At 42.1% G+C, this 13178-nt stretch overlaps 1 protein-coding gene across 1 annotated transcript in view; it reads left to right on the top strand.

Annotated features, from left to right (window-relative positions):
* Window positions 1-13178, top strand: part of LOC134966457 (indolethylamine N-methyltransferase-like) — a 74884-nt gene that overhangs the window by 55028 nt on the left and 6678 nt on the right. The window contains exon 3 of the mRNA XM_063943212.1: window positions 9135-9342. Coding sequence (XP_063799282.1) covers window positions 9135-9342 — 208 coding nt within the window. The remainder of the gene's footprint in view (window positions 1-9134; window positions 9343-13178) is intronic.

Here is a 13178-nt window from a genome sequence, read left to right as displayed (position 1 = left end):
ATGATGGAGAGCTCAGCCATATTGAAAAACAAAACAAAAATAAAATGTGTAGTAATGTCGCTTGAAACTAAATAAATATAGATATATAGCGTCTAGGATTTTTTGCCAATAGGAGCTGGTAGGCTTCTCTAGGCAATGTGAATGGTCAGAGAATAGGTGATCTTTTCAATCCAAACATATAGAAACAGTATCCTCATATGAACACACCTGACTTACACAAAGACAGGTGGTGACAGGCCCATAAAGGTATCTTTTAAAGATGTGATGTGCTCTTTATCAATTGGTGGTTGAAGAGGGAGTACCTAACACTCACGTGAGGGACAGTAGATATCCTCATATAACGGTTTCTTTCAACGACATCATTCCAAAGGGGTTACCATGGTGGTTGAATATCCAATGATGGAATACTAGATCATATATAAAATGTGAAACAAAAGAACACAATGTGTAGTATGTTCAAGGAACATATGATATCCTTGATACTGTATATAGGCGTACCTAGATATCTTTCTATGCTGGTAATGCAAACATAGAATTCCTATAAACAGACCTGACTTACATAGAGACAGGTGTCTAGATGCCCATAACGGTATCTTTCATAAAATATGGGGTTCTTTATCAGTCAGTGGTAAATAGCCAATTTTGTAATAGAGAGAGAGGCGTACCTCACACTCACGTGCAGAACGGTCGATACCCTCATATAACGGTATCTTTAAAAGACCTCGCTCCAGAAGTAGCAAAATGTAAAAAATTTTATTCAAGGTACATAGCATAAAAAACAGGCTTATCCCAGCGTACGAGTCCGGCTCTGATGGAAGTGAAGACCGTCTTGGAACCATAAGAGACCAACTTTGGGGTTCCAAAAAAAGTGATTATAAAATTATGACAAGGTCCTACCTTCCTTCAGAGTCCAAAAAGACAGGTCCGCCGCAGAGTAGCCCCCTCAACCAACGCGTTTCGAGTCAAAGGACTCTTTTTCAAGGCATGAGGGACCAAGCAAACAGGTTCCCCTATTTATAGCAAGACATGATTACATCATTTCCTGTCACATGACAGGAACTGGGTGTTCAGAAGTTAAAAAAAAAAAAAAAAGTTCTCATTGCTGTTTAAGATATATGTTAACATATAAAATGCTACATTGTAGACATAAAACAATGCTCTTTTGAGATATAGATTCTCACTATGGATTGTGGGACATGTAGTCGTTCATAATCTAAGAGACGTCCGTGACCGGAAGTAGCTGAGCTTCCTGGGAAATGTAGTCAAAATATACACAGGAAGTAACATTATTTGTGGCCTGATGGCTATGTTATTCACATGAAATAGACTTTCAGTATGAATTATTAGATGTGTTTAAAAGAGAGAAAGTTATTCCTAAAAGGAGAAATCGGCCGCGACCGGAAGTTGCTCGGCCTCATGGGTAGTGTAGTTTTCATCAATGCCGGAAGTCGCGTTGTCTGTGGCCAGGGCGGAAGTCCATATTAGGCATATCATGATCCCGGAAGCGCCGTTTGCGGCGGAAATGCCGCTGTAGTTCTGGGTAATGTAGTTCCCAGTTCTTATGTATCCATAGCGGCTAAAAAGAAAGTAAAAGAGCCGCTTTGATACTGGGTATTGTAGTTCTTAGTGCTAATTGCACAGTCTCAGCAGGATTAAAAGTCGTTTCTTTACCACCCATTTTTTTACAAGTAAACATGATTATTTATGTTCTTTGTTTGATCACTTGAAGATTTTGAAGGAATAATGATAAATAACATACTTATTACTGGTTATTTGAAAATAGATTAAAAAGCAGAACCATTTCCCTGTTGATAAATGTTAAAGTGCAGGTGTGACCCATATGATAGTAACATGCATTTAAAAGGCCAGTGCATAATAAAACATATAGTGCCTAAAAAATGAATTTAAACATGCTGTGTATTCACAAATAAAACATGCTATTTTTGGAGGTGAACTACTATTAGAAGAAAATTCATTTTCCATGATCTTAGAAGTGGTTGGACCACCAGTGATTCAGATGGTTACATATATCGGTGTCCTTTTTCACTGTAACCGTGGTTTTCCCTTTAGAGGAACCACTTTAGTTCGAAGTCATGGTTCAGCCCGCCTGGAGTAAGAGTATTGAGTAGAAAGATGGTTTTCATTTCTGATATAGCAAGGTTTTTCTCTGTATTCTTATCCTTCCATGTGGCTTTTATATGTTTGATTCCAATGAATTTTTTTATATGTTGAGAAGAGCATCCGTGTTTAATTTTGAAATGGTTGGAGAGATGATGGGTCTCTATTCCCTTCTTGACATTCCTCAAGTGTTCTCCTATTCTGATTTTTAAGGGTCTAGTGGTTCGTCCAATATAGCAGAGTCCACAAGAGCATTCAATTAAATAAACAACATTGGCGGTGTGGCACGTTATGAAGTCTTTGATCTTGAACTTGACGTTGTTGACCGTTATTTCACAATATTTGTTAGTGGTGTCTTTAATGTTCTTACACCCAATGCATAAACCACAGCGATGAAATCCTTTGGTTCTAATCAGGTTACGGGTTGGCATTGGTAGCGTGCTTCTTACCAGTTGGTTCTTTAGGTTTCTGGATTTTCTATAGATGAAATTGGGTTTTTTTGGGATGATGTCCGTGAGAATGGGATCTTTTGTTAAAAGATACCAATTTTTATTGATAATTTTTTCTATTTGTTTATGTTGGCCATCATATTGGGAAATGAATGCCCACTGGAGTTTATCTGTTTTCTTTTCTTTATCATTCTTTTCTGTTATCTTTGAAAGCAAAGATGTACGATCTATCATTGGTTTCGCTATATACGATGTCCTCCTTTTTTGGAAATCTCCACTAGAAGATCTGCAAAAATTCTTTGAATCATTGAATGTTAATGATGTAAATCTCAAGTTCACCCTGGTCATCAGTAATGAACAAATCAATTTTTTGGATCTGACCATTTATCAGGAAAATAATATTTTGAATACCATGGTCTATCATAAACCAACGGACGTCAATACATACATCCCGACAGACAGCCAACATCACTCCCTATGGCTAAAAGGGGTGCCCAAAAGCCAATTTCTAAGAGTTTATAGAAATTGTAGCGACCAACGGGTTTGCAAACAGCAATCCTTACAGATGAAAGAAAATTTCCTCAAGAAAGGATATAAAGAAGAAATACTCGACCAAGTCATCAGCGAGGTAGAAATGATAGATCGTACATCTTTGCTTTCAAAGATAACAGAAAAGAATGATAAAGAAAAGAAAACAGATAAACTCCAGTGGGCATTCATTTCCCAATATGATGGCCAACATAAACAAATAGAAAAAATTATCAATAAAAATTGGTATCTTTTAACAAAAGATCCCATTCTCACGGACATCATCCCAAAAAAACCCAATTTCATCTATAGAAAATCCAGAAACCTAAAGAACCAACTTGTAAGAAGCACGCTACCAATGCCAACCCGTAATCCGATTAGAACCAAAGGATTTCATCGCTGTGGCTTATGCATTGGGTGTAAGAACATTAAAGACACCACTAACAAATATTGTGAAATAACGGTCAACAACGTCAAGTTCAAGATCAAAGACTTCATAACGTGCCACACCGCCAATGTTGTTTATTTAATTGAATGCTCTTGTGGACTCTGCTATATTGGACGAACCACTAGACCCTTAAAAATCAGAATAGGAGAACACTTGAGGAATGTCAAGAAGGGAATAGAGACCCATCATCTCTCCAACCATTTCAAAATTAAACACGGATGCTCTTCTCAACATATAAAAAAATTCATTGGAATCAAACATATAAAAGCCACATGGAAGGATAAGAATACAGAGAAAAACCTTGCTATATCAGAAATGAAAACCATCTTTCTACTCAATACTCTTACTCCAGGCGGGCTGAACCATGACTTCGAACTAAAGTGGTTCCTCTAAAGGGAAAACCACGGTTACAGTGAAAAAGGACACCGATATATGTAACCATCTGAATCACTGGTGGTCCAACCACTTCTAAGATCATGGAAAATGAATTTTCTTCTAATAGTAGTTCACCTCCAAAAATAGCATGTTTTATTTGTGAATACACAGCATGTTTAAATTCATTTTTTAGGCACTATATGTTTTATTATGCACTGGCCTTTTAAATGCATGTTACTATCATATGGGTCACACCTGCACTTTAACACTTATCAACAGGGAAATGGTTCTGCTTTTTAATCTATTTTCAAATAACCAGTAATAAGTATGTTTATTTATCATTATTCCTTCTAAATCTTCCAGTGATCAAACAAAGAACATAAATAATCATGTTTACTTGTAAAAAAAAATGGGTGGTAAAGAAACGACTTTTAATCCTGCTGAGACTGTGCTATTAGCACTAAGAACTACAATACCCAGTATCAAAGTGGCTCTTTTACTTTCTTTTTAGCCGCCATGGATACATAAGAACTGGGAACTACATTACCCAGAACTACAGCGGCATTTCCGCCGCGAACGGCGCTTCCGGGATCAAGATATGCCTACTATGGACTTCCGCCCTGGCCACAGACAACGCGACTTCCGGCATTGATGAAAACTACACTACCCATGAGGCCGAGCAACTTCCGGTCGCGGGACGATTTCTCCTTTTAGGAATAACTTTCTCTCTTTTAAACACATCTAATAATTCATACTGAAAGTCTATTTCGATCTTTGAATGTGATCATCCAAATAAGCCTGTTTCATGTGAATAACATAGCCATCAGGCCACAAATAATGTTACTTCCTGTGTATATTTTGACTACATTTCCCAGGAAGCTCAGCTACTTCCGGTCACGGACGTCTCTTAGATTATGAACGACTACATGTCCCACAATCCATAGTGAGAATCTATATCTCAAAAGAGCATTGTTTTATGTCTACAATGTAGCATTTTATATGTTAACATATATCTTAAACAGCAATGAGAACTTTTTTTTTTTTAACTTCTGAACACCCAGTTCCTTTCATGTGACAGGAAATTATGTAATCATGTCTTGCTATAAATAGGGGAACCTGTTTGCTTGGTCCCTCATGCCTTGAAAAAGAGTCATTTGACTCGAAACGCGTTGGATTTGAGGGGGCTTCTCTGCGGCGGACCTGTCTTTTTGGACTCTGAAGGAACGTAGGACCTTGTCATAATTTTATAATCACTTTTTTTGGAACCCCAAAGTTGGCCTCTTATGGTTCCAAGACGGTTCTCACTTCCATCAGAGCCGGACTCGTACGCTGGGATAAGCCTGTTTTTTTATGCTATGTACCTTGAATAAAAAATTTTACATTTTACTACTTCTGGAGCGAGGTCTTTTAAAGATACCGTTATATGAGGATATCGACCGTTCTGCACGTGAGTGTGAGGTACGCCTCTCTCACTATTACAAAATTGGCTATTTACCACTGACTGATAAAGAACCCCATATTTTATGAAAGATACCGTTATGGGCATCTAGACACCTGTCTCTATGTAAGTCAGGTGTGTTTATAGGAATTCTATGTTTGCATTACCAGCATAGAAAGATATCTAGGTACGCCTATATACAGTATCAAGGATATCATATGTTCCTTGAACATACTACACATTGTGTTCTTTTGTTTCACATTTTATATATGATCGAGTATTCCATCATTGGATATTCAACCACCATGGTAACCCCTTTGGAATGATGTCGTTGAAAGAAACCGTTATATGAGGATATCTACTGTCCCTCACGTGAGTGTTAGGTACGCCCTCTTCAACCACCAATTGATAAAGAGCACATCACATCTTTAAAAGATACCTTTATGGGCCTGTCACCACCTGTCTTTGTGTAAGTCAGGTGTGTTCATATGAGGATACTGTTTCTATATGTTTGGATTGAAAAGATCACCTATTCTCTGACCATTCACATTGCCTAGAGAAGCCTACCAGCTCCTATTGGCAAAAAAATCCTAGACGCTATATCTCTATATTTATATAGTTTCAAGCGACATTACTACACATTTTATTTTTGTTTTGTTTTTTCAATATGGCTGAGCTCTCCATCATAAATTGGACATAGATTATACCTGACTCTTCGCCGGGAGACAGTACAGCTAAGTATTTGTTTTAGCACTCTCACATTTACCATCACTGCTTGAGCGATAGCACCATCTAGTCCACACCACCACTACTCCTTCTGTTTCATTTTTTGGACTATCTGGTATAAGTCCACCGTTGGATCTAGAAGGCAGCAATCGTTTCACTAGAAGCGCCATTAAGGATTTCACCCCTCTTTTTCCAAATGGGTTTCAGCTGGCAGACTCCGATTATCTCTCACCTGGGAAATGCCCAGCGCTCTGTGGGCATGCCCCCAGCAGTGACGTGTGGTGGGTGAGGCAGGTGATGCAGAGCCTTTCCTGTCATGCTTACTTTTAAACCAGAGATTTGACTGAATAAAGTATATGAAAAATACTAATAATTTGTTTGAAATATCTTCTTTGCATTATTCTAATAATTTTTATAGCCCAAACTCTGGAGTAAAAAGCCTATGGCAGGTGAAACAGTGCCTCACCTGCTTATCTTTTCTGCACATCTCTGATCAAAACTCACCAAATTTCCAGGAGTTTATACTGATGCACCTGTGTACAATGCCCAGATGCACCCTTTGGCTCATATATTGCATGTAAATCTGGCTCTGGGGCTAGCCAGTGCCTCCTGAGACATTTTGCTCACCGCACGTCCCTGGCCCCCAGTCCTTCTCTGTCCTGTGAATAGCAACCAATCAGATTCTACTTCTCATTTATTTAGCACCTTCTAGAAGATAATACCTGGAATCTGATTGGTTGCTATGGGCAACATCCCATCTTAAAGAGATCTCTCATCTTAGTAAATGTATCCCATAAAGTCTGGAAGGCTGTGATAGTGCGGCAGACTGTGTCTGTGTATAAGCCATTCTTGTTTTCCCTCCTAAAGAGTTTTTTGTTATAGAATTTGTGTAAAAGAACAACTTGATTTAAAAGAAAAAAGAAAACTTTGCAGAATGGTTTGCTGCTTTTAATAGCTGAAGTGGATGCCTTTAAAAAACTATGATGAGTAACAAATATTGAAAGGGTTAAGATGAGATGTTTCTTTTGATGATCCCTTTGCACCAGCAGATGTATTATGTAAATGCAGATGTGCAAGTGTTTGAAATGTATACTATTACTGGATACAAATGTTGAAAAGAGGTAGAGAATGCATTTCATACGTATGTAGGGAATTACACCCTCAAGTGATTGTCAGCCTCTGGACAGGAAAGGGTTAAATGGTTGTGTGATGGTTTGTGTGGGGTTGGGTTAGGAGTGGTTAACCTATAGTGTTATAATAGGGGTGGGGTTTTGGGTACATTTGAATACTGCATGTGCTGGGGTCTGGATCATTAGATCAACAGTGTCTAGGCTGACAATGTTTAGGTCGACCACTATAGGTCAACATTCAATAGGTCGACAGGGTTTGAAGGTTGTCAGGGTTTCTAGGTCGACATGTTCTAGGTCGACAGGTCAAAAGGTCGACATGAGTTTTTCAATTTTTTTTGGTGTCGTTTTCTCCATACAGTGACGGGGAAGCCCAATTAGTGCACCGTTTCCCTCACATGGCTCGCTTCGCTCGCCATGCTTCGGGCATGGTGCCTCACTCCGCTGCCGCAGCGCTCGGCACTGGTTACTATTCCCAATCGTAGTCCGCGTGGATAATTAAGTATGAGAAAGTTCAAAAAGAGAAAAAATGTTTGAAAAACCTTTTGACATGTCGACCTAGAACATGTTGACCTGGAAACCCTGTCGACCTTCAAACCCTGTTGACCTAGTGACTGTCGACCTATAGTGGTCGACCTAAACACTGTCGATCTTCAGACCAGATCCCATGTGCTGTTATCCATCTCGGTAGAAGAAGCCTTGAATGTGCAGTTTCCTACCCTTCCTTCCATTGGGGTTAGTTGGTGTCGGCTTTCTGTGTGTGAAACCTTGGGTGTACTGACCATCTGCCTTGTGAACTTGAGGTGCTCTCCCCTCCAATACAAGGCTTAGACTGATTCTACCATACTGGGGTCAAGAGCACCATAGATCATGGTGGGCCTCATCTTGTGTCATTGGGGTGGGAGGTGGATACCTCGAGTGTGGTAATGGGCAGGGATCTGGTTTCCCACAGGTAGATCAGTGTGGGTATGATTTTTTACTTTGACTAGTAATAGGGAGCACATACTTCATACCTCCCAACTGTCCCGATTCTCTGGGACTGTTCTACTGTCCCAGCCATGGGCTTCAGTGTCTCGTGGGGGGGTAGGTTGGGGAATACACTCAGACACAGCTACTTTTCATTGCAAAGCAGTGGAGGATGGATGATGAGCGCATGCACCTATCATCCACAGACGCTGTGCCAACTCCAGAAGAGGCTGGGGCTGCTCAGAAGCTGCAGGAGTGCTGGAGAAGCCCCCAGCATGATGAAAACAGTGGCGTGGATCTCCAGCTCGGCATTGCGCTCAAGTTCACACACCCTTGCCACCAAGCCACGCCCCCTATTTCGGACATGCTCCTATGCCACACATCTCAGAAGTTGGGAGCTATGTATACTGAATCAGTTGATGGCGAGTTTAGACCAAAAGCATATTGCCTTATGTAATAAATATTATAGAGTTATAAGATTTTTGCCTAATTGGGCTGATTCTGAGTAGAAATCAAAGTAAAAACAAACAAGTAACTGTGCACCTGGAAAAAATATCTTGCACAACAAGGGGAGCAATTTTTTTATTTATTTTGCATGCAGGGTAAATACTGGCTGCTTTGTATTTAGCCAACAAATGCTGGACAGCTTTATTTATACACTGCAATTTAGGTTTGAATTTGGACACAAATCTAATCTCTCAGCACATATGAAATCTGTCCCACTTACAGTACAACATGGTTTTACTAAAGTACAGTTACAGTACTTGGTCTTTATTTAGATGCTACCTACTCACAATTCAGCCCAATGTTTTACCATGAAGAATTTCAGTTATAAGTTAATTTTGTCATCATGCTTAAAATATTTACCCGAACAACGTGGGAGTTAGAAATTCACTTAGTTATGTGGCCACTAACCTCATGTACCTACTAACAGTCCTCTTTATATTATGTTTTGTAAGGTTGTGTAGAAGGAGACACTTTGATCGATTTTGGTTGTGGACCGACCATCTACCATCTCCTTTCTGCTTGTGAAGTCTTTAACAACATAATCACCTCTGATTTTCTTGAACAAAACCGCGCTGAATTTCAGAAATGGCTGAAGAAGGATCCTGATGCTTTCAATTGGACTCATGTTATCAAATATGTGTGTGAGCTTGAAGGTAACAGGTATGCTCAGTGTCTTCACTCAGGTGATCATAACTTAAAATCAGTGCTATTTTTGTAGGAAAATAGGTTCAGGATCTGGGGGCGGGGTAGAGGTGGGTGGTGACATGGGTGGAGCTACCATAGGGGTGGCGCCTCAATCGGTGCGTACAAGTATTTTAAACGTTTTAGAGGGACAATGCACGCAGAAGGCTTGCTGTTATGTTCAACGTACTTGGAACCCAAGAGATTGGGTGGCGATAGAAGGGTTCCGAGTACAGATACGTAAAGCTGCGGTAGAACTGAGATACGCAGCTTCCCCTAACAAAAATCCCTGACTCCGTTGTCCTTCCCAGTGGTCAATTAATGCCTGCAAGACTATGGTTTCTTGTGCCCACAGCAGCCATATTTGAGTGGGCGAATTAGGTCCGCCCAGACTCCGATGCCCCCCGGTCTTAATAGGAGACAAGGCGCTAACTGAGACCAAGGAGAACAAGGGGAAAACTAACTAAGACTGACAAGAAAATAACAAAGTAGTTTATGTGCGGTGCGGCCACCTGGAAAAACAGCAAATCAAGTAATGCAACCTAACTGCCAAATATGAACCTGTCGTAACAAGGCGAGGACAGCAATGCGGAACCTCTGCAAAAATGACACAACCAAAAATAGATAGAGACAATATGGCTTCAGCCATAGAGTGCGGCAGAGCAGCTACTCACGACACCATGACAGGTGTGCGCAGGAAACGACCGGAAACCAGAAGTTTTGGATACCAGACCACTTTACTGGAAGGCAACTCGGAGGACAGCAGGAAACGATCCCTCAGACAGGACTCAGGAAACTGGACACAAGACACTGGAGTACACAAGCTGGATGCAGGAACACACCAGAGGCAGGAAGACAGGCTCCACAGGAAGCTGCTGACAGGGACCAGGAAGCTAACCAAGAACTGGTACATACAGGTACAACAGCAAACTTCTATCACCTGCTCTGGATGCAGGGCCAGCTGAGTAATAAAGGAAGCACGCCCCAATCAGGATAGCTGGAAGCCAGGCACAAGGTAATAGCCAAAATACTGGCAGGTGAGGCTACACAGACAAGAGCCAGACTGCAGTACACAGACTCACCACATAATGACCAAATTATCTGACAGGTGAGACTTAACACATAGAAAACAGGCTGCAGTTACACAGACTCACCACAGGTGGCCAACAATAGTTTTCTAAACAAGTACAGGAGAAATCCTGACATGCAAACAGAAATATAACCCAAAATTAATGAACAAAAAGCAAACAGGAATGAACCACTGCTTGTGGTTCATAACAGTACCCTCTCCTTAAGGGTGGACTCCGGACACCCCATAAAGGCCAAGGGAAACAGAAACAGAGGTATAACATAAAATGTATAAACAGAATGCAATGGGGAATGAGCCACTGCAGCGGCTCATAACAGTACCTCCCCTCCCCCTTGAGGAGGGGTCAAATGACCCCAAAGTCCAGGTTTTCCAAAATAAGGGATACATTAAGCTGTGGCAACAGCTTGTAACAGTGCCCCCCCTCCCCCCTCCTTGACGGTGGCCACTGGACAAAAGACAAGACTTTGTTTTATTTACCACTTAACTGGCATGGTCATATCTCATGCAACCGTGTCGCCCCACTGTGTCCCCCAGTTTTTGACGAGGAGATCCGTTCTGCGGATGTGCATAGTATAATATTTATATATTGTAAAAAAATACTTTTTAAACTATTTTAAATAAGAAATATTCTAAAAACAATGTTATGAATGATTTTGAAGGGAAAATTTGTCAGTTAAGTGGTTTTAAACAAGGCAAGAGTCAGCAATTATTTATTTTTCTTCTTTTTTCCCTGTGCTTGCTTGGAGACACCAGGAAAGGAAGAATCTCTGGCTCAAAAAAGTCTTCAAAATATATAGGTCGAGCAGTCAGATGATTCTTCCCTTTCTTACTAGAATGCCCAGGCACATAAGAAATCTCATCAGTTTCAGAATCTGAGAAAAGACCATAGATTGGTTCCATTCCCCTAGATACTGAAACTTTAAGAGAATTCCTGTAGGGAGAAGACAGGAAAGCACATCCAGCAGCAATGGCAATAGGCTGTGATTTTTGTGCTCACTGGCTGTGCTTCACTGTGACATAGTCACTAAAGACCTTACTCGAGGCTGTGACTTTCTGAACCCCACCAGGGGCAATGGCCTTCGAAACCTCCTCCGGGGCAGTGGTGTTCGGAACCCCCTCTGGGGCAGTGGCCTTCAGAACCCCCTCTGGGGCAGTGGCTTTCAGAACCCCCTCTGCGGCAGTGGCCTTCGGAACCCCCTCTGGGGCAGTGGCCTTTGGAACCCCCTCTGGGGTCAGCACCTCAGACTCTCTTGCTGGGAACGGATCGTCTGACTTTTTCACAGAGGCCTGAACGTCTGACCTTTTCACAGAGGCCGGAACATCAGACCTTTTCACAGAGGCCGGAACATCGGACCTTTTCACAGAAGCCTGAACATCGGACCTTTTCACAGAGACCGGAACATCGGACCTTTTCACAGCGGCCAGACCATCTGACCTTTTCACAGCGGCCGGACCATCGGACCTTTTCACAGCGGCCGTACCATTGGACCTTTTCACAGTGGCCGGACCATTGGACCTTTTCACAGCGGCCAGACCATCTGAATTTTTCACAGAGGCCGGACCATCGCACTTCCTCTCTGGGATTATGGCTTCTGAGACCTCTACTGGGGCTAAGCCACTTGAGACCCCTCATGGGGAAACGGCTTCTAGAACCCTTACTGAGGCTGTGCCTTTCAAGACCCCACCTGGGGATACTTCAAAGATCCCTTCTGGGGTTGTGCTTCTTGAGTTCCCTTCTGGAGCTATGGCTTTAGATACTCTTTCTGGGGTTGCGCCTTTCAAGTACCTACCTTCTGAGACCCCCTCTGGGACTGACACCTGAGCCATTATATCTGATGCCCCTCCTAAACCCTGAGCATTGAGCACCGCTCCTGGACCCTGAGCATCGGGCACTGCTCCTGGACCCTGAGCATCGGGCACTTCTCCTGGACCCTGAGCATCGGGCACCGCTCCTGGATCCTGAGCATCGAGCACCACTCCTGGACCCTGAGCATTGGGCACCGTTCCTGGACCCTGAGCATCGGGCATCGCTTCTAGACCGAGATTCCCCTATTGGGGTTTGCAACTCTGATTTTACAGGAAAGGGAAAACATGAGAAAAACATTCCCCTTTGATTCCTGAATCTATAATAGGGCTCCCTAGCCCAAGGACCCCAATGATAGGACAGAGTGTTTTTTTGTGTGGGTTTCATGACAAGTACCTCTGCCACAGTTGAGAAAAGAATAGGTCTTGAATCCTGACTCAACTCGGCCAGAGTGCAGGACCAAATTATCTGACAGGTGAGGCTTAACACATAGAAAACAGACTGCAGTTACACAGACTCACCACAAGCGGCCAACAAGAGTCTTCTAAACAAGTACAATAGATATCCTGGCATGCAAACAGAAATATAACACAAAATTCATGAACAGACAGCAAACAGGAATGAACCACTGCTTGTGGTTCATAACACATGCAACTCCAAAAAATTGTTTAGTATCACAAGGAAGGGCTATGGCCACACAATAGTACCCCCAAGGGAACAGGGAGATAGTGGGTGACAGTGAAATACTGTGTAACTGGGGAGGCTGGAGTGACAAAGAGATAGAAGGTGACATAAAAGGCTGGGGTAACAGGGAGATAGTGGATGACTGAGGAGGCAGGGGTGACAGGGGGATAGAAGGTGACTGGACAGGCTGTGGTGACAGGGGGATAGAAGGTGACTGAACACGCTGGTATGACAGGG

This window comes from Pseudophryne corroboree, chromosome 10, assembly GCF_028390025.1.
Source record: "Pseudophryne corroboree isolate aPseCor3 chromosome 10, aPseCor3.hap2, whole genome shotgun sequence".
In the NCBI taxonomy this organism is placed as follows: Eukaryota; Metazoa; Chordata; class Amphibia; order Anura; family Myobatrachidae; genus Pseudophryne; species Pseudophryne corroboree.
The sequence above is the reverse complement of the archived record's forward strand: the minus strand, read 5'-3'. Positions and strand labels throughout refer to the sequence as shown.